The 19,625-nt window shown below is 41.7% G+C and overlaps 1 protein-coding gene and 1 long non-coding RNA gene across 20 annotated transcripts in view; one reads left to right on the top strand and one right to left on the bottom strand.

Moving 5' to 3' along the window:
* Nucleotides 1-19,625, bottom strand: part of TFDP2 (transcription factor Dp-2) — a 259,198-nt gene that overhangs the window by 49,420 nt on the left and 190,153 nt on the right. For all 19 annotated transcript variants that reach the window (XM_043522835.1, XM_043522837.1, XM_037909188.2 and 16 more), the window contains one exon: nt 1,663-1,784. In XM_043522835.1, the coding sequence (XP_043378770.1) occupies nt 1,663-1,784 (122 nt within the window). The remainder of the gene's footprint in view (nt 1-1,662; nt 1,785-19,625) is intronic.
* Nucleotides 1-19,625, top strand: part of LOC114018257 — a 110,112-nt gene that overhangs the window by 71,572 nt on the left and 18,915 nt on the right. Inside the window, exon 4 of the long non-coding RNA XR_005226825.2 lies at nt 10,468-10,525. This is a non-coding gene — a long non-coding RNA (uncharacterized LOC114018257). The remainder of the gene's footprint in view (nt 1-10,467; nt 10,526-19,625) is intronic.

Genomic DNA, 19,625 nt, shown 5'->3' with positions numbered 1-19,625 from the left:
AGGCACAGGGTGCACGTGTAGTCCTGAAAGACTCTGTTATTCAAAAGAATCTGATCTCGCATTCATGAGGCACATGTACACCTAGTGTAAGATTCAGACATAGAACTTTATAATCTTGATCAGAACATCAACAGATTAGGAGTAATCATTTAGACCAAGAGACTTTTGCAAATCACAGAAGTCTGGCTGTCCTTCAGTGCTAGATGTAGAAAAGAAAAGAGTCTCCTATATCAACCAGTATGAAAGAAATCTGAATGTCTAGTGATATTTACCAAGCACTCTAAATACCCTGCTACCATATAATCCAAATATCACAATAACATACACACTAACAGAAAAAGACAAAAAACATAAGAGGGCCAACCTATTGACTTACCCTTAGTTCAACAATGGCCATAAATTGGATTTACTCCCCAAAAATTCAGAACCAGTTGCTCTTTCAGAAGATTAAAAAAACCTGGCTAACTGGTCATGCAGTTTACTTGTCAACTGTTCAGGTTGTCATTTCTGCCACAGAGCAAAAAGTGCTTAACAGGCCTTGTGGCTAAAACATAGGACCAATAGTCAGGATAGAAAATTCTATTCCCATTTCTGCCACAGACTTACTGGGTACCCTTTGACAAGTCACTTAAACTCTCCATGCCTCCATTTCCCCATCTTTAAAACTGGGAAGATATTACTGACATACACATCACTGGTTAGAAAACTGAGGATTACTTAATTAGTGTCTGAAAATTGATCTGAGAATCCTGGATAGAAGTGCAAAATATTACTGAGAGAGTAATAATATTAATAGTTGATGTAGCATCGTCCAGCCACTTACACACACTGTGCCTTTTCTGTCTGTCTAATTTTTTATAAGGTCAGCCATCACCAGGGTATCTCAGCACTTACAGCATTCAAAAGATATATAAGCCTATTTTAAACGAGTAGTAGTATGTGCAGGGAAGGATATGTTGATGTTGGACTACTGGGTATACTTGTCCTAAAAGTCTTACTTGTAAATTAAAAGTGATCTTCAAAAACATTGTACTAAATCTGTCCATGATATCTTAAGGTGCAGGAATGCCGAAATCAAAAAATAAAGGGGTCCTGAAAGATTTTAAAGGTCAAAACCCAAAGCACCTTGCTCTTCAGTCAAAGATCTCTGTGAGAACAGTAGATTGCAACACTGTAAATCACTAATATGAAAATACAGTCATCAACAACATTTAGAGTTTATCACTAGTTTTATGGCCTGTTTTAAAAAAATACCTGTTAAGGCATGTTTGACACACCCGTCTACTGTTGGCAAACACCAACAGTCCTCTACACTAAGGATACCATAAATTTGTATGGATCTATGAAGAGTAAGGACTTGTTTTAATTCTGCAAATACATTCAGTCCTTTGCATTACTACAGGAAAATAAGTTTCACCACAAACCCATATACAAATTAGGTAGTGAAATGAACCCGGACTGAAATCACTGGTACATGTAGCTACACGCTTACATATTACAGACATTAAAAGTACAAAATATGCTTAACAGCACACACCCTTTGAACTGTGTAGGAACTAGGATATTTGAGCCAAGATACACATGCAAGAGTATACAGAAGAAAAATCAAAACAGGTTTGCCTCACTGCCCAGCACTTCTCTTTAAACAAAACAAATCCTTACTCTGGAATCCAGGCAGTGGCTTCTGTTATGTGCGTCTGAGTGACCATTGCTGGTGCTGGGGTGTATGGACTCCCAATCAGAACACTCCCTGAATTGGTCAGTCTTTGTGGTGTGCTTATGATCTATGAAAATTAGAAACAAAATTATGTTCTATAAAACAATTTAAAAGTAAATGGACATAAATCAAAACTAATCATGGTCTTAAGCAACAGTAAAACAATTTTAGGATTATATAAACTGCAGTCACATGCACTTAACACTGAAGAGGCATCTCTTAAAAATATGGCCTCAAACTATCCTGCAACATATTATATTCCAGGCCTTAATGTCAGATCCAATTCCACTGTCATTTGGCAATTTCTTTCAATCTAATGAGAGAGATTTTCTTAAGTAAAGAGTACGAAACTGAACTTTTGCTTACAATGCATGTGTCAGAGGTGAAAGGCTCTCTCTCTCTCTCTCTCACACACACACAGCTGTCTCTTGATTTTGGGGATCAGTGGAACTGGTGGAAAGGGGGACTGGATACCACTGCAGAAGGCAGGCATCAGCCAAGGAGTCTAGGCTCTTGCCCCTTCTGGAACGCTTGATGTTGTCCTTGGTGGCAAACAGTTTGATCATGAATCTCCAAAATCAAGAAAATTCTGCAGAACTGTAGATGAATTATATAATCATATACATAAAATTATGAAATCTATACCTTAAAATTCTGTTTAAAATGTTGTCTACATTAAAAGAGACCTGTTGCAGCTGAATCAGTGGGTGCAGCTAATCAGTTCTGAACACAGTTTAACTCGGGGATCTCAAACTCAAATCACCATGAGGGCCACATGAGGACTTGCACATTGGCCAGAGGGCCACATCACTGACACCTTTTCATACAAAGATACAAAAGCCCTCCCTCCTCTGCCCCCAGCCCTGCCCCCACTCCACCCCTTCCATGAGGCTCCGTCCCCTCCCTGCCCCTAGTCCAACCCCTTCCCCAATCCCCGCCCCGCCTCTTCCCCTGAGCGCGCCACGTCCCCGCTCCTCCCCCTCCCTCCTGGAAAGTTCTAAGCGCTGCCAAACAGCTGTTTGGTGGCGGGAAGCGCTGGGAGGTAGGCAGAGGAGCGGGGAATGCGGCATGCTCGGGGGCGGCGGAGGTGGGGGGTGCAGGGAGCTATGGTGGGCAGCAGAAAATAACTCAGTGGGCAGCATGCGGGCCTCGTGTTTGAGACCCCTGGTTTAACTCCAAGTGTAGACAAAGACAAACCAAGTTGCCTAAAATAGTAACTTAATTTCTTATTAATCAATCAATCAGTTTACCTGTACTTTTCCTGGGGCCTGTAGTGACCCATGTGAGTCAAAACTGCATACCTTAGATTTTGATGGGACTAAATTTCAGTCATTCGGCTAATCTGGTTGGCTCTTATTCAGGCAATAAAAAAAGGCCTACACAAACAACTGTTAGGTTAGTTGGCTTATGTATTCATGAGGCTTTCAAGTTGTAATGGGTCCACCACAGTAGGGATAGGTATATCCTTCTTGGAACAATCAGAATCCTATGTGTACTGTTGACGCTGGGCCTGAATTTTTTCAGTATCCGATATTGCAAATGCCTCATTCGTAGATGAGCGTAGGGAGTTACATTCATCGCTGAAGCCATGAGACCCATTAACCACACAAAAAACGAATGAATTTGTTCTGGAAATTGATGTAGAAGGTTTATGGCTGATTTTTTCTTTAAGCATCTGTCTCCACTGTTAAGTCCAAGATGGCTCCTGTAAAAGGAATCCATTGAGTGGGTATTAAAAATGATTTTTCCCAGTTTATTCTGAGCCCTAAGTTGTTGAAAAGCATACAGATCTGAGGCATGACTATAGAGAGGACTTTCTTTGATGGAACTTTGATAAACCAATCATCTAAATAAGGGGAGATGAAAATACCCTGTCTCTGGTAGGTGGACAACCACCACCACTGACAGGCATTTTTAAAAAAAAACACTTAGGGCCATAGGTAGGCCTAAAGGGCAGAACTTGTATTGAAAATTATCTTTTCCTATGACGAAATGGAGATATTTGCAGTGAGACGGTCTTATGGATATGTGAAAATAAACATTCTTTAAATCAACAGCTGCAAACCCAGTCCTGTTGGGTAAGAGAAGGAATTACAGATTCTAGAGACAGCAAGTAGAAGTGGAACCTCTTTAGGGAAAAATTCAGTTTCCTCTGGTCCAATATTGGATGGAGATCCCCATCTTTTTTTTTTTTTTTTTTAACATTAGAAAGTACTTTGAATAGAATTCTTCTGTTCATCCACAATACTATTAATAAACAGTGATAACTGATTCCATAGGTGATGCTAGTATCATGCCGTAACTTCCTGATATTTCATGATTCTCATTCCGAAGGTGGCAGATGAAAAATATTTTCTTCCTAATGCATCCTCTTTCGCTCCCTATCAGAAGAAGTTTAATACACTATACCTCCCTCAGAGCATTGAACTGTAGCCTCCAGCACCAGAGAAATCACAGGTGAATGCATATGAAACACAGGAAAACTTTACCAGCTCCCCCCAGGAGGGTTATCAGCTTCCTCAGACATTGATTCAGCTGATTTAGCAGGTTGAGAAAGTCCATCCAGTAAAGGTGAAATAATTCTGCTTCTGGAGAATTAACCCAAAATATCAAACACTGGGTGTAAAGTCTCCTCCACAGCTCTTTATAGCATGCCCAGAATCTTAGGCATTATATCCTTTAGTTCAGAATAAGAACTACATCCTCTGAAGGGAATGCAAATGAAATCCTTACATTATCACCTGGGATATTTGACCCTCCAATTCTGGATCCGTCTCATGAATTTATTTGATTAACATAGTTCTTCCTCCTCTAACAGCATACCAGGAATGATCACTGATCCAGTGTCTTCAGCTCCAAAGGCTGGAAGTTCTCTCCCATGGCAAGTGGAGAAAGTTTCCTTGGATAAATTTGTCCTGGTGAGGGCCAATACAGCTATCTCATCTATGGTGGAACCTGCATTCTGGACAGAATTCTATATTTGGATCCAGGTGATAAAAATTTTGTTGATAAGGATCTTCATCACACTGCCTTCTTACAAGCAGTCTTTCTTTGTGCTGCAGTATCTGTTCCTGATCAGAGTCATATTGCAGATTCAATATCAGTTCTGAACCTGATGCTAGGATAGATCCTGATGCTAGGATGATAGAGCTCCTGGCTGTAATATTGAGAAAGGTGAGAGTGCTTTGCTCAGAGAATCAGGAGGAGTCTTACATGGAGGAGAAACTGAAGAGCTTTCCTGATTTTGTCCCTATACGCTCGCCCTATTCCCATGTATACTTCCTTGGTGACATGCCCCTCCAGCCATTTCCTGTACATATCCCTTTTGGTTTTTAGATAGCTAAAAAGCTCCTTGTGCAGCCACATTGGCCTCCTGTCTCTCTTATCTTTCCTTTGCATCGGAATAGCTTGATATTGAGCCTCTAGTATTATACTTTTAAGAACTGCCAGCCCCCTTTGACCTTGATCTTTCCATGGGACCATGCCTATTATTTCTATGAGTCTGTTGAAATCCATCTTTCTGAAGTCCAATGTCCTTGTTTTGCTGTTCTCATGTCCTTCTTTCATAGAATATTGAATTCTATCAGATCATGATCACTTCCTCCCAAGTTTCAGACCACCTTCACAACTATTTCAGCCCTGTTGGTCAAAACCAGGTCCATAATGGACGACCCCCTTTACAAATACTTTACAAAGGTTTGTAAGAACCATTATTCCTGATTTACAGATAAGGAAACCGAGGCATAGAGAGATTAAGCAATTCATCTAAGGTCACTGTGGCAAAGGGACTCATCAGCTGGCATGCCACCTTGTGGCTAGGTAAGGTGTTGCAGGGTTTTCTTCTCTGCAGTCTTGCTGCACAGGTCTGCTAGTGATCCCCTTTTTCCTTGTGACTTGACCCTCTGACTCAGTCACTCTCACCACTTTTGGGGTAAACCAGGGTTTTCACCAATAGTCTCAGGACCTCACAGGATGTTGATAGCCTTGGGCCAGGCCTAAGAGTCTCTCTGGCAATTGTGTCTGGAGTCTTCCTGCTAGTCTTCCCATTGAGAGTACAGGGGAACCCAGTCCCCCCCTCTACCCTGGGTTCGAACCCAGGGGTTATCTGGTCAGTCCTCTTACTCCTTCCCTGGGCTATTCTTCCTACATTAGCCCACCATGTCACCAGGCATCTGCCCTCGGGTCAAGCTCCAAGTCCTAGTTCTCTAGGTAACAAAGAAAAGGAAACTAAATGATTACCGTTAAAGTGCCAAGTCAGTCATTTATCCTTATACTAAGAACTCTGGGAAAGTATTTAAAAAAGAAAGGTTACTTCTCTTCTAGTAACTGCAGTTCTTCAAAATGCGTGCCCCCTATCTGTAGTACACTGTGGGGGTCCATGTGCCAGAAAGCCAAAAGATTCTTGCTAGCAGTATCTGTTGGTCTGTGTCTGAGCCCCCTCCTTCTCATGCTTTAAGTACATTAAGTATTCAAAAACACAAGAAATGGAAGCAGATACAGGAGAGCCAGATTGTCCCTTCATCCAAGTTTGAAATCCAGACCACTTTAGATAGTAACAAATTCTAGTAGATTGCTTTTGTGAGTTAATTAGTACATCCTGCACAGATGAAGAATGCGACTGCTCAAGAGCAGACTGCTCAAGTCCAATCACTCATGTCATCAGGTGAAGAGACTGTGGATCCATATGAAAGATCCTGCCCTCCTGCTTGGACAGGAGAGTTGACGGCAGGGGAAGATATGTGAAGACTCTGCTGGACAGCTGAAGGAGACTGGTAATGACCACTGCTGATATGGCCAAGTCGGGGCAATGAGTATCATCCTTGCGCTGTCCTGATATATCTTTCTTTTAAATCAATGGGAAGAAAGGAAACACATTCATCAAGCCCTTCCTCCAATGCAAAAGGAAGGCATCTGACAGGGATTGTCGGTCTCTGCTTGCTCTGGAACAGAGAGGCAACATATTCTGTTGACCCTTGTTGTGAACAGGTCAACCTTTGACTGACCCCAGCTGGAGAATATAGTCTGAACCAACTGATCCTTTACAGACCATTTGTGCATCTGGGAGCTGTCTCTGCTAAGACAGTTCATGACGATACTGTTCTCCCCTACTAGGTGCAGGGCCACAGGATAAAATGTCATGACAAACACACCAATCACATAGACTTATTGCCTCTGTGGACAGAAGAGCAGAGTGGGCCGCCCCTGCTTGTTGATATCATCATCATCATCGGCAATCCCTCAATTCGAGGATGATCTCTACCACAGCTTGATGTAATACATCACTGATGTATTTTCTGTCACAACCTGTACAACACTCCCTTGCAGGTAGGGGAGGAATGATTTGAGAACCAGATGAACAGGTCTTAATTCCAGTACATTGATATGCAGGGATCCCTCCTGAGGGGGCCAGTGCCCTTGAACTGTCAAATGATTCAGATGTCCTCCCTAACCCTTTGTTGATGTGTCTGAAGTCACTGTACAGGATGGACTTGTAGGATTGAACTGTGCACCTCTGAGCACGTTCGTCTCGACTGACCATCAGTGGAGGGAGACTATGACATTCTGAGGCATGGTGATCAATGACTGAAGGTTGTTCTGATTTAGTCTCTAAACCTGAGACATCCAGTGTTGTAAATGTCTCAACCTTAGATGGGCAAAATGGATTATGTAAATAGTAGCCACCATGAGACCCAGGAAGAATTTTAAACCTTCTGGGTGGGACACTGTCAATCTATAATGGTACTGACTAATCTTGATAAATCTATTCTCTGGTAGACAAGCTCTGACTTCCACAGAGTCCAGTATGGCACCTACAAAGGGAATCCTTTATGAGGGGCAGAGGATTTTCTCTGGGCAATTAAGAAAGAGCCCAAAGTCTGAAAAGAATTTATTCTTGAAGCCAATATGGTTTAACAGCTCTTCGTGCAAGAGAGCCTCGAGTAGCCAGTTGTCTAAATAAAAGTAAACATAAATAGCCTGATTCCTCAGATGACTGCTACCACAGAAACACAGTTTGTAAAAATTCTGGGTGCCGTGGAAAGGCCAAATGGGAGCACCGTGTATGGATAGTGGCGACAAGCCACTATGAATCAGAGATACTTGTGATGATTTTGATGAATGAGATGTGCAAATATGCATTCTTTAGATCGGCGGTTGCAAACCAATACATAACTGACAGCAAAGGGGTTATGGTGGCCAGAGATAACATGCAGAACCAAAACTTTCAAATGTATTTATTTAAATCTCTTAAATCCAGTATTGGCCAAACCCCACCCCAATAAGGCCCTAGGTCCCATGATTGCCAGTCACCCCAGCAAGTAGGATTTGGTGCCTGCAGGAGGCAGGCCATTGGGTGGTACAAAGCAAGCTACAGACTTCTGTATTCTTCCTCCATCTTCTTCCTGCTAGAGTTACCACTGTACATCCAAAACAGAATGTAACAGTGGATCCAAAGGGAAGAATGGAAATCCAGCGCTTTATGGAGATCCTGTAGGTATCCAAGGCAGAGGAAGCAAAGGGTGGTCCAGGGGAAAACGCCCAATGTTTTGTGGTCTATTCTTCTTAACAGAGGACAAGGAAGATGAACTTGGAACTGGGTAAATATGTCTCCTTTTGGAAACCCTAATCTTCCCATCCAGAAATGATGAAGCAATCAGAGCTGGAAGGTAAACCTTGTCTGTCACAGTGACAGAGCTCTTCAGAACTGACCCCAGAACTGAAAGAAGATCCAAAAATCACAATGCAACATTAGACACAGGTCTGTATCCCTTGTAACTGAAGATGGAATGGACCTCTGCTTTGGAACTGTAGCAGTTTTGTCAGAATCAGATGGATCGGACAGGTCTGATGCACAGGAACCAGCACTACTAATATTGGCCATTTTGGCTCTAAGCCTCCTTTTCTTCGATGCTATGACAGAAGGAACTGAAGGCATTGATTCTGACCCACTGAGCAATTCCATCTTTCTAGCACCGGAAGTGGAAATCAGAACTGGTAATGGTCCTGCACCTCCAGGGATTCCATTTGGGTTGAATAGGTGGGAGGAACAAGGTATGGCATCAGTGCTGAACTGTCTCTCAACCTCTCTTCCAGAAATGAAGCTGTCAGATCTGACCACATGGGCCTCCATTTAAACATCTGGAGCCTCAGGGGATTGACTGAGTGAGGCGCAGGAACCAAGTCCAACACCAACAGGGGTAGTGGCTTCTTGGAACCCTTCAGTTGTTTGGAGCCATTGGCAGCCACAGGGGCAGAGAGACTGATCTCTTACACCTAGGATCTGAGTCCTGACCAGGTCTAGATGGTCTAGCTACGAGGTCTTCTTTTAGGAGGAGGAGCTGCAAGCGAATCTCCCTATCCTGGGTGTGAAAGTTTGGCAAACAGAACACCCAGAAGGTGAGCATCTTTCTCCCAGGCACTTGAGGCACCACATGTGGTTGTCAGATGCAGAGAAGACAGCCTCTTGAATCCAGCTTCTTCTGTTTCCTCAGTTCCTCCATAACCCGAAGCCTGGAGAAATCTGAATTCATGAACTAACTATACTGAAAATGAGCTAACACTATTTCTAAGTAGAAAAGAGACTCCAAAGAAACCAGAGCAGTTCACATCTGCCCAGGCATGCAGATGGAAGAAACTAGGGTAGTGAGGGAGCTCCACCCCCTTTATAGTTTCGCCTTCAGTGTGTCATGATACTGAAGGGTGGAGGGCATGGTAGCGCTCTAGCTGACACTGCTAAAAGAGGTTTTTACCGTAAGGCTGTACAAGGTGGCACAGCACCCATAAGTGGAAATATGCAGAAACACTTGAAGAAGAACCATTCTTTAGTTTATTTATAAAACAAACCCAGATTTTTTACTTCTTAACACTGCTTAAAACAATGCAAATTCAGTCATGAATTTCAGAGCATCTGTGACTTATAATAGTAAGCAGATAAAACTTCAAGATGTAAAACAAGACGGGTAGTGAAGATATTTTAGAATAGTGCAGTCAAGGAGACTGTGAATAAATTTAACTGTTAACTTATTGCAGAACTGATGCCAAATCAGTTCTACAAGTTGTTTGCTTGCAATGCAGCCAGATTGTTATAGTAATTATTTTCAGAAGTGCACTCAAACATTCTCTGGGTTTGAGTCCTTCACTACTTGCTTCTGCTTTTAGTTGTAATAAACATTAGTTAGCATAAAATTACCATACTCTGCTCAGGCTTGCAAGCCACTGAAATGTCAAGGTGTTTGTTGGCACAAAATACTGCCATAGTTCACTGGCTAGCACACAACTGGATTTCATCATCATGTACCATTTTATAACAAAGGAAGATAACAGTGTAAGATTGATTTTACTCCAACATTTCACTTTATTCCAGCAAGACTCCCGTGATAAACTTTCCATGAAAAAGCTCTTTCAAGATGCTTATTTTGTTTGATTGTTGGGCTTTGTGACATCTAAGGAATGACATTTTAGTTATGTTTTGAACACCACATGTATTAAGCTTTAGGATGTATTGTATTCCCTCTTCTACTGTTTAATGTATTAAAACCTGAATATATATTCATCAGCTACCTATACTGTTCATGTGGCCTAGGGTATTTATTCTAATGGGTTACAACATAATATTTAGAGTATACTCCTTCCATTTTTCCCCCCTCACCTTAGTGTCATTTTAAAATTTCTTAAGAAACACTGCCAATACTTCCTACAGCCATGTTTGGTTTCTCTTAAAAATACAATTCACATTTCTGTTCCTAATGCAGGTAGTGGCCAGTTTGAAAAGAGATGCTTTTGGAAATGGGAGAAACAGCACAAGCCAAGGTATTTGGACAGTTTGATATTATCGGAGCCTGATTGACTTAACTGTGTTGTAACTGTGTTGGGAATAAGAGATCCCCCAAGATGGTTGTATCTGTAGAATGTAGGTGAACACTAAAAGATGGAATATCCATTATCAGTTTACTTTAATACTGACTTAAGAATCAGAAAACCTTAATGGTAGAAATTAAGCAGTGCTTAGTTAGTTGATTTAGTTGAGTTTTTTTAAACAGTTAAACCAATATTGAAACTGGATGAAAACAATGTAACATATTCAGAGTTTATAAGCTAAACATTTTGATTAAATGTTAAAATATTAGAAGTTTTGTCCAATTGTTAAACCAGCATTGAAGATTTTAACCACCTCTTCTTATACTGATCTGCTGCAGTGCTACAAATGATATAACTTTTCAGCAAGTTGGCCCCACCCAGCATGACTCTCACATGCCAATTATAATTTAAAATATTATTTTCAGTTTGCTTTGCAGTTTGCTCATGTTGAGTTGCACTTCATCCCCTCTAAGCTTTCACATTACTAGCCTAAGCTGAAGAGATTGAGTTTTCCTTTAAGTCATAATACTAACACACCATAAAGAGACTTGTATAACTATAATCTCATCATAGCATTACTATGACAACTAGTAAATTATATTTAGAATGTGCAAACCACTTGAATGTTACAAAAGATGGGTCATTATGGCCTTTACTTGTTGTACTCTAGTGCCCTCTAGAGTAAACAGACAATAAAGCAGGTCACAGAATGCATTTTTTTAAAAGGTCAAACCTATAAACGTAGCAGGGCCCCAAACTGATTAACACTGTTTGGCCTAGCCATTACAGATGGGATCTAGTCAGGTTTTTACGACTGACAATGAATTGTTCTACTCCCTTCAGTGTCAAAGCTGCAAACTGTCATAATCAGGGACACTAGAGAGACAAGGTGGGTGAGGTAATATCTTGAGTTAGTTTCCAAGATCTGAAGAGCTCTGTGTAAGTTTGTTTCTCTCACCATCAGAAGTTGGTCCAATAAAAGATATTACTTCACCCACCTTTTCTCTCCAATATCCTGGGACCAACACAGCACAAAAAAATCCCTGATTGTTATTTTAGTATCTACATTTTTTTTACAGTATGTAGAATCAAAGTTTTCCTTTAAAAAAAAATCATTCTGAATTGTATCATTTTCTGTTGCAAAGTAATAATCTTGCTGTCCTATTAACCCAGACTGCCAAAATATAACAGCAAAGCTATTAACTCTATATGGGCTTGTCTATAGCTATACTGGTATAGTTATATAATTGCCAGCATAAACTAAACTGCAAAAAGGTACTCTTATTCTGGAATAAGAGTAGCTAAATAGGCAGTTATATCCATATAACTATAGCAGTATAATTATATTGCTGTAGTTATGCTGGTTAATTTCCCTGGTAGATACCCTATCACTTAATATGCCTTATATTTCATTCCCAGTCTCTCCTATTCCAGTACAATATGCCTTAAAGGGGTGTTGATTTTAAAGTCTGCCAACAGCAAGGACCATTTACAAACTATTGTAATTAAGCAATCAGAGGGCACTTGTACAGTGCATCAGGAAAGGCTTGTCCACACTGGGAAAAAAAGGTGTGTTCTTACCATGTTTTAGCTAACCCATTGTAATGGCCACAAGGTAAAGTCTTAGTATAGACTAGGTAGTCTGTAGTATTCACATATTTTAGCAGGTCAAGCTAAACCGCTAGTGTTTACCTCAACCAGCTAAAATTTGTTAAAACTACAACTCTCTTAGGGCTTGGCTACACTTACATTTTCTAGTGCTCTAACTTGCTGGCTCAGGGGCGTGAAAAATCACCGCCCTGAGCGCAGCAAGTCAGAGCACTTTAAAGAGCTAGTGTAAACAGGCTCCAAGAGCTGGGAGCCACGCTCCCAGCACTCGGAGCTAATCCCCTCGTAGAGGTGGATTACCAGGAGGGGGGGGGGGGGGACGACCTCTCTCCCAGCACTCACACATGACCACACTCACACTTCAAAGCACTGCCGTGGGAGCGCTCCCACAACAGCGCTTTGAAGTTTCCAGTGTAGCCATACCCTTACCTTCACTAGGATTTTAACATGGGTTAAAAAGACTCCTTTTTCCTAGTGAAGACCTAGATTATGACTGTTCAGTGTCGATAAGTCTCATACGTTCAGGTGAATTACAATAGAAATCGGTAAAATAATTAGGAGTCCAGGGGCACCTTAAAGACTCCATGCATCTGAAAAAGTGGATTTTTTACCCACAAAAGCTTATGCCTGAATAAATCTGTTAGTCTCCTCGCTGTTTTTGTGGATACAGACTAACACGGCTACCCCTCTGATACTCGGTAAAATAATGAACACATATATAATACATTACTGACTAAAAGGGTAGCCATTTGTTTGACTACATTCACGGTTCAGTATTAAAAATGTTCAAGAGACCGAATTTAGCCAAATTTATTGTCTAAAAACAGAAGAGAACAATACGAAAAAGAGACAAACATACTCTCCTTCTGGGAAGCAATTCTTATCTCACAGAATGTTCACCTTACACAGGAGGTATGCTTCAAAGATACACATTTCAACTAATTGTATTTATAGTATGATTTTATAAGCTACACAACTCTTTACACATCACTTAAAGCAGGGGTGGCCAACCTGTGGCTCCAGAGCCACATGCGGCTCTTCAGAAGTTAATATGCAGCTCCTTGTATAGGCACCGACTCCGGTGCTGGAGCTACAGGCACCAACTTTCCAATGTGCTGCGGGGTGCTCACTGCTTAACCCCTGGCTCTGCCACAGGCCCTGCCCCCACTCCACCCCCTCCCCTGATCCTGCTGTGCCCTCGCTCCTCCCCCGAGCCTCCTGCACACCATGAAACAGCTGATAGGGAGGTGCGGGGAGGGAGGAGGAGGTGCTGATCTGTGGGGCTGCTGGTCGAGGGGTCCTGTTTTCTGTACCTACAAGCTCTGTTTTAGACCATGTTCATGTCATCTAATAAAACTCTTTTTTACTGGCTGTTTGAGAGTCACGTCTGACTGCGAAATTGGGGTGCAGGACCCTCTGGCTTCCCCAGGACTCCACCTGTGAGGACTCGCTGTGGGAAGCGCACGGAGGGGCAGAGGAGGCTGAATGCTCCAAGGTCAGACCCAGGAAGGTGGAAGCTGTGTGAGCTTTTTGCCTGGAGACAGTCTGCTCAGAGAGAGGAGACTCCCCCAGAGTCCTGACTGACTTTGTAGGGAGCAGGTCCCGAGCATCGCCCGGGGACTCCGTGACAACTGGTGGCAACGGTGGGATACGAACCAGTTTGGGGCTGGTTGGGGACAAGGAGTGAAGTGCAGACAGACGTGGTTGTCTGGCTCACTGCCCCCCAAAATCCTTCAGTTGCAGTAAACTGCTTGCAAAGACTACCATGAGGATTCCTTGGTCGCTGGGAGGCGCTGGGAGTGCGGGGGTGGGGGTGGGGGGAAGCTGACGTATTACTGTGTCTCTTTGGCAATGTACATTGGTAAATTCTGGCTCCTTCTCAGGCTCAGGTTGGCCACCCCTGACAAAGTTTAGTGAGCTTGCAGTGGCACAGCTGAATCGATGCAGCTGTAAGATCATTTGTGTAGCTGCTCTATGCCGGTAGGAGAGAGCTCTCCCATTGACATAATAAAACCATCTCCACGTGCGGCAGTAGCTATGTCGAATCTCTCCTGCTGACCACACCAGCGCTTCTGTCAGTGTAACTTATATCACTCGTCCCTGATGGTTTGTGCCAGCTTTGACCTTGGTACATCCCTTTACTTTCCCATAACTCGTTTTGAATACTAAATGCCAAGTGTTGAGGAGTTATTAAATTGGTACATAATATTCATGTAGCTTTGTTTTGACGAGTTTCCTATTTTTTAATGCCAAAGCGGACTTCAGCTTTGCAATGTTGTGGGATCCTTGCCATGGGTGAACAGAATCGTGGGAAGAGTGTAATACATTCAGATAACATAACTTCCCAACAGCCATATATATAATGTATATTATATTAAAAGCATGCATCTCATGCCTATTAAATTTGGTTTTACTATGCCTTACATATGTATATTGGCTAACAATCTCTTCAAGACCCAGTACAAACTAACTAATCCTCATCCAATTACTTCCAAGGGATGGTGTATGTATTATCTTCATTTTACAAATGGGAACTGAAAGTGAAGTCACTTCTTCAAAGCCATAAAACAAGCCAGTAGCACAGCAGATACTATAACTAAAGAAGTTCCTGGCTACCAAACTTATTAAATCTTTCTCCTCCCACAACCCAAAAGCAGCTGCTCTTTCTTCTCTCAAAAATTCCAATCCTTAGCAATCATGTTCCACGATCTTCTCTGGCTGCAGAGGACTGTGGGATTGGGGTACAGTAAGCAGCAGCCAAGTAGATGTTACTGTGGGTAGAATGATATTGGAGGGACACAGGATGCTACTGCTGTGGGTGCTAGATCAGGGGTGCTTTGGATAGATGCTGTATGTGAAGAGTCATCCAACTCCCTACTTTTATGACTGCTTGGTTCTCCAAAGGATCCTCACCATATCACTCTTCAGTTCCAGGAGAAGCACTCAATAAAAGTTTGTAGCCAGCTCAGTGTTGTGAGCAGTGGGTACCTGTGCATGTTCCACACAATGAAGGAGCACTACCCCCAGAACTGAGTAGGAAGGGCAGAGAGGGAGAGCAAGAAGTCACAGTACAGATGGGTAGCTCCTACACGAGGTCAGAGCCAACTTCTACTTTCCTGTCCTTCTTAGGTTTACCTAAGTCCTCCTGGCGAGGCTCCAAAGCGGATTTGACAACTGCCACATCAGACTATATTGCCTCAGCAGGTTTACCAGAGCCCAGAAGATTTAACAGGGCCACTTTGTGGTGGCTGATCTAGTTTGCACCTTTCTGTGCTGGTTTCCACCTTTTGCTCCAGAATCTAACATTTCTAAAAAAATTTGTTGCTAGCCATTATGGCCGCAAAGTTCAAATATAAAGCCGATATAAATTAATATTGTGAGTTTTGCCTGAGTGTGAAGACAAGATGAAACAATAGCTCTGTGAGAAGTGTGGACTGGTCCCATTAATCGCAATGATGTGTTAACTCTGAAGACCAATGGTAGAGATTTAAATACCATCTTTAAGTATTTTACTCCTGATCAAAAACCACACAAAAGAAGAGGGGTGAGGATATTATAAAGATCTTCACACTAATATGAATGACATTTTATTTTAGTGTCATGGGTTGTGGATGGAGCTTTGGAGCTTCAATGAACCATCATTTATCCTGAATTTAAATATTGTGAACAAATCTGTGACTAAGTGGCCAAAAATTACTAAACATCTAGCTGCAATAGTACTTTAAAAATATTTTAAGCCACAGATTTAATACTTTAGCCCCTTTGACAGCAGTTTTTTTTTCTGAATCAACTCTTTGCTCCCCTGGTTCTTTAAAAAAGACTTTCTTGTCTAGGCTGGAGAAGAATGGGATATATTTGCCTACCACTTCCTCTTTGGCATTTTATGTCCCATCTTCTGTTCACCTGCAGCAACTGCACTGTGGTACCTAACCTCTGACCTGAAGGATAGGCATGTTGGTCCTTTGTTTCTGTGCTGATATGTGCTGCTGGACACATCACCTGTTGTGTCACTATGATACCTGGCTATAAAAAAAATAAGAAATACTTGTACAGTGTACAGCTCTTACAGACCTGGGAAGTGGAATCCAGAATCCAGATTTGAAGATATCTTACTAAAAGATGCATAGTTCCAATGGCTAGAATGATAATTTGCTCTTCTTACTTAAGTAACACTTTTTGTTTTCATTGCAATACAAACAAGAAACAACAAAAGTTGTGGACCACAGTACAATCAGAACTGTATTTAGGGTACATGTTTGTGTGGTTATTCCACTCCCACCCCAAATTTTGAGATCCAAGAGTGAATTTAGATTAGTTCTGTGGATTTTACATGTAGACTTTAATCCAGAAAAAAGAAACACCCATCATCAACTAATTGAGTCTCTCCTCAACTCCTTAGGACTGTAGAATTCTTAAACAGGGGACACTGGACACCTACAAAAGAAACTGAATTTCAAGTACACGTTGGCCCCAGTTCAGCAAAACACTTAAGGATATGTGTAGCTTTAAGTATAATAGTAGTCTCATTCAGTCATTTAGAAGGTACCTACACAGACAGTGAGACTATTCAATGCCTAAAGTTAAGCAAGCGCTTCACTGCTGTATCAGTTTCCAGAAGCCAAAAAGTTTAGGTGGGAATCTCTTAGAACCCAGTAACAATTCCCAGTAATGTCCTATTGAGAGATAACTGTTTGAAAATTATTATAAATAAATTTAGAAAATTCCTAATTGATAAGGTTAAACAGGCAACTGACAGAGACCACCAATAGTACAGATCTGGAGCCAAATCCTATTCACCTTCTTCCTGTGAATTGTCCTGCTTATTTCAGGTGAGGTGAGTTAACTGAGTAAGGATTTGGCCTTTAAAGTCCATGAGGAATGCTATAGCTCCTGCTTCTCTCTCTCTCTCTATATATGGCTTGTAACCCTAAGTCAGTCTTCAAAACCAGTTCTTTCCATTGGAATCACAGGTTTTGGCCAATAAAAAGGAGAAAACAAACAGTAATAATACTTAGCTCTTATACAACACTTTTAGTTCATAGATCTCAATGCTTTACGAAAGAAAGGAGAACAGCATTATCCTCATTTTACGAAAGGAGAAACTGAGGCACAGAAAGGGAAACTAACTGGCCTCAAGTCACACAGCAGGCTAGTGACTATGCTGGGAAACCAGAACCCAGATCGCCTGACTCGTTCTCCATCTACCAGCCCACACTGCCTTCTATCTCTGAAACAAATGTACCAGAACAAATATTTTATTATTAATTTGAAAAGGGACACTCAGGTAGATTTGACTCAAGGTTTATGTTTTGTTTAAAAAAAGTTTCAAAGGCCAGGAGAAATTTTTTAAATAGATAAAGGAAGAACATAAGAATGGCCCTTCTGGGTCAGACTAAAGGTCCATCTAGCCCAGTATCCTGTCTTCCGACAGTGGCCAGTGCCAAGTGCCCCAGACGGAATGAACAGAACATGTAATCATCAAGTGATCCATCCCCTGTCGCCCATTCTTAGCTTTTGGCAAACAGAGGCTAGAGACACCATTCCTTCCCACCCTGGCTAATAGCCATTGATGGACCTATCCTCCATGAATTTATCTAGTTCTTTTTTGTATCCTGTTATGGTCTTGGCCTTCACCACATCCCCTGGCAAGGAGTTCCACAGATTGACTGTGCATTGGGAAGGGAACAGTGTGATCATCTATGTATAACACAGGCCATAGGACTTTCCTGACTTAATTCCTATTTGAACTGCAGCATATCTTTTAGAAAAACATGTAATCTTGATTTAAAAATTGCCAGTGATGGAGAATTCACCACACTCCTTGGTAATTTGTTCCAATGGTTAATCACCCCCACTGTTTACCTTATTTCCAGTCTAAATTCGTACAGCTTCAACTTTCAGCCACTGGATCTTGCTATATCTTTGTCTGCCAGACTGAAGAGCCATTATCAAAATTTGTTCTTCATGTAGGTGCTTGTAGATTGTAATCAAGTCATCCTTTAATCTTTTATTGAGATAAACGGATTCAGCTTTTATAGTCTATCTATAAGGTATGTTTTTCAATCCTTTAAAACACACTCATGACTTTTCCTCCCAATTTATCAATGTCCTTCTTGAATTGTGGATACCAGAATGAGCCTCAGTATTCCAGTAGCAATTGCAAGTGCCAGACAAAGAGGTAATGTGACTTCCCTACTCCTATTCCACATTCCCCTGTTTCTACATTCCAGGATTGCATTAGCCCTTTTGTCAAAGCACTGCATTTGGAACTCACGTTAGTTGATAATCCACCATGACTTTTCAGGTCTTTTTCAGAGTCACTGCTTCCCAAGATAGAGCCCCATATCCAGTAAATATAGCTTACATTTGTTGTTCCCAGATGTATCTCCTTACACATTCCTAAAATCTCATGCTTCAGGGCTTCAGCTGACCACCTGCAGCATCCAGGATGGAATTTTCCCTCTGACCCTACTGCATTGTGGGTGGTGGTGGTGGTGGTTTGTTGTTTTCTTTCCCTTCACCTTCCTATGAAGCATCAGAAATGACCACAGTTGGAGATAGGACACTGGGCCGGGTAAGCCAGTGAACTCAGGTGATACTCAACATTCTCTCAGGTACTTGGCTGGATGATTCCTGTTCACATGCTAAAAGTCTAACTGACTGACATAGGTGGGGTTAGGAAGGAATTGCCCCAGGTCAGATTGGCTGTGACAGTGGGGTTTTTTTGCCTCCTCTGAATCATGTGAGTGCAGGTCACTTGCCAGATCATCTGGGTATCTCTCGCTTAATCAAATCCTTGACATTGCACTTGGGCAGTGGGGCATCTTGGTCCCTCCTATGCTTTGCCTGTGGCACATAATAGGTTAGTCTCCTAAGGGCTGTAATACTTTGGTCTAATTCAGTTGTTGGGTTTTGTGCGTGGGTGTTGGCCTGTGATATACAGGAGACCAGACTAGATGATCTGGGGGTACCTTCTGGCCTTAACTCAATGACTCTATAACTCTGGTTGGCTGTATTAAACTCATTTTGCTTGTTTGCACCTGGCTTACCAGATGGCTCTCTATCACTGATGTGTGCTCTTCATTATTTACCATTTCCCCCAATTTTTGTGTAATCTACAAATTTTATCAGTGATGGTTTTTTTTTTTCCAGGTCATTGATAAAAAATGTTAAATAGTGTAGGGCCAAGAACCAATCCCTGCAGAATTCTCCCACCCAAAACTGACAACAAACAAACAAACCCCATTAACCAACAAATAAAATGAATGATATCCCTGAAGTATTTGTAACCCAGACTCTGTAACATTTTATTTCTTGACTCTTATAGATTGAGGGTAAAATTTGCAAAAGTGCCTAAATCCTACTTTCAGAAGTGACTTAGACATTCAGGAGACTAAGTGTAACTGAAAGTCTGTGGAACTTAGGTGCCTAAGTCTCTTTTGCC

The sequence above is a fragment of the Chelonia mydas genome, chromosome 9 (assembly GCF_015237465.2).
Source record: "Chelonia mydas isolate rCheMyd1 chromosome 9, rCheMyd1.pri.v2, whole genome shotgun sequence".
In the NCBI taxonomy this organism is placed as follows: Eukaryota; Metazoa; Chordata; order Testudines; family Cheloniidae; genus Chelonia; species Chelonia mydas.
Note: the sequence above shows the minus strand (reverse complement) of the source record. Positions and strands in the feature narration are given on the sequence as shown.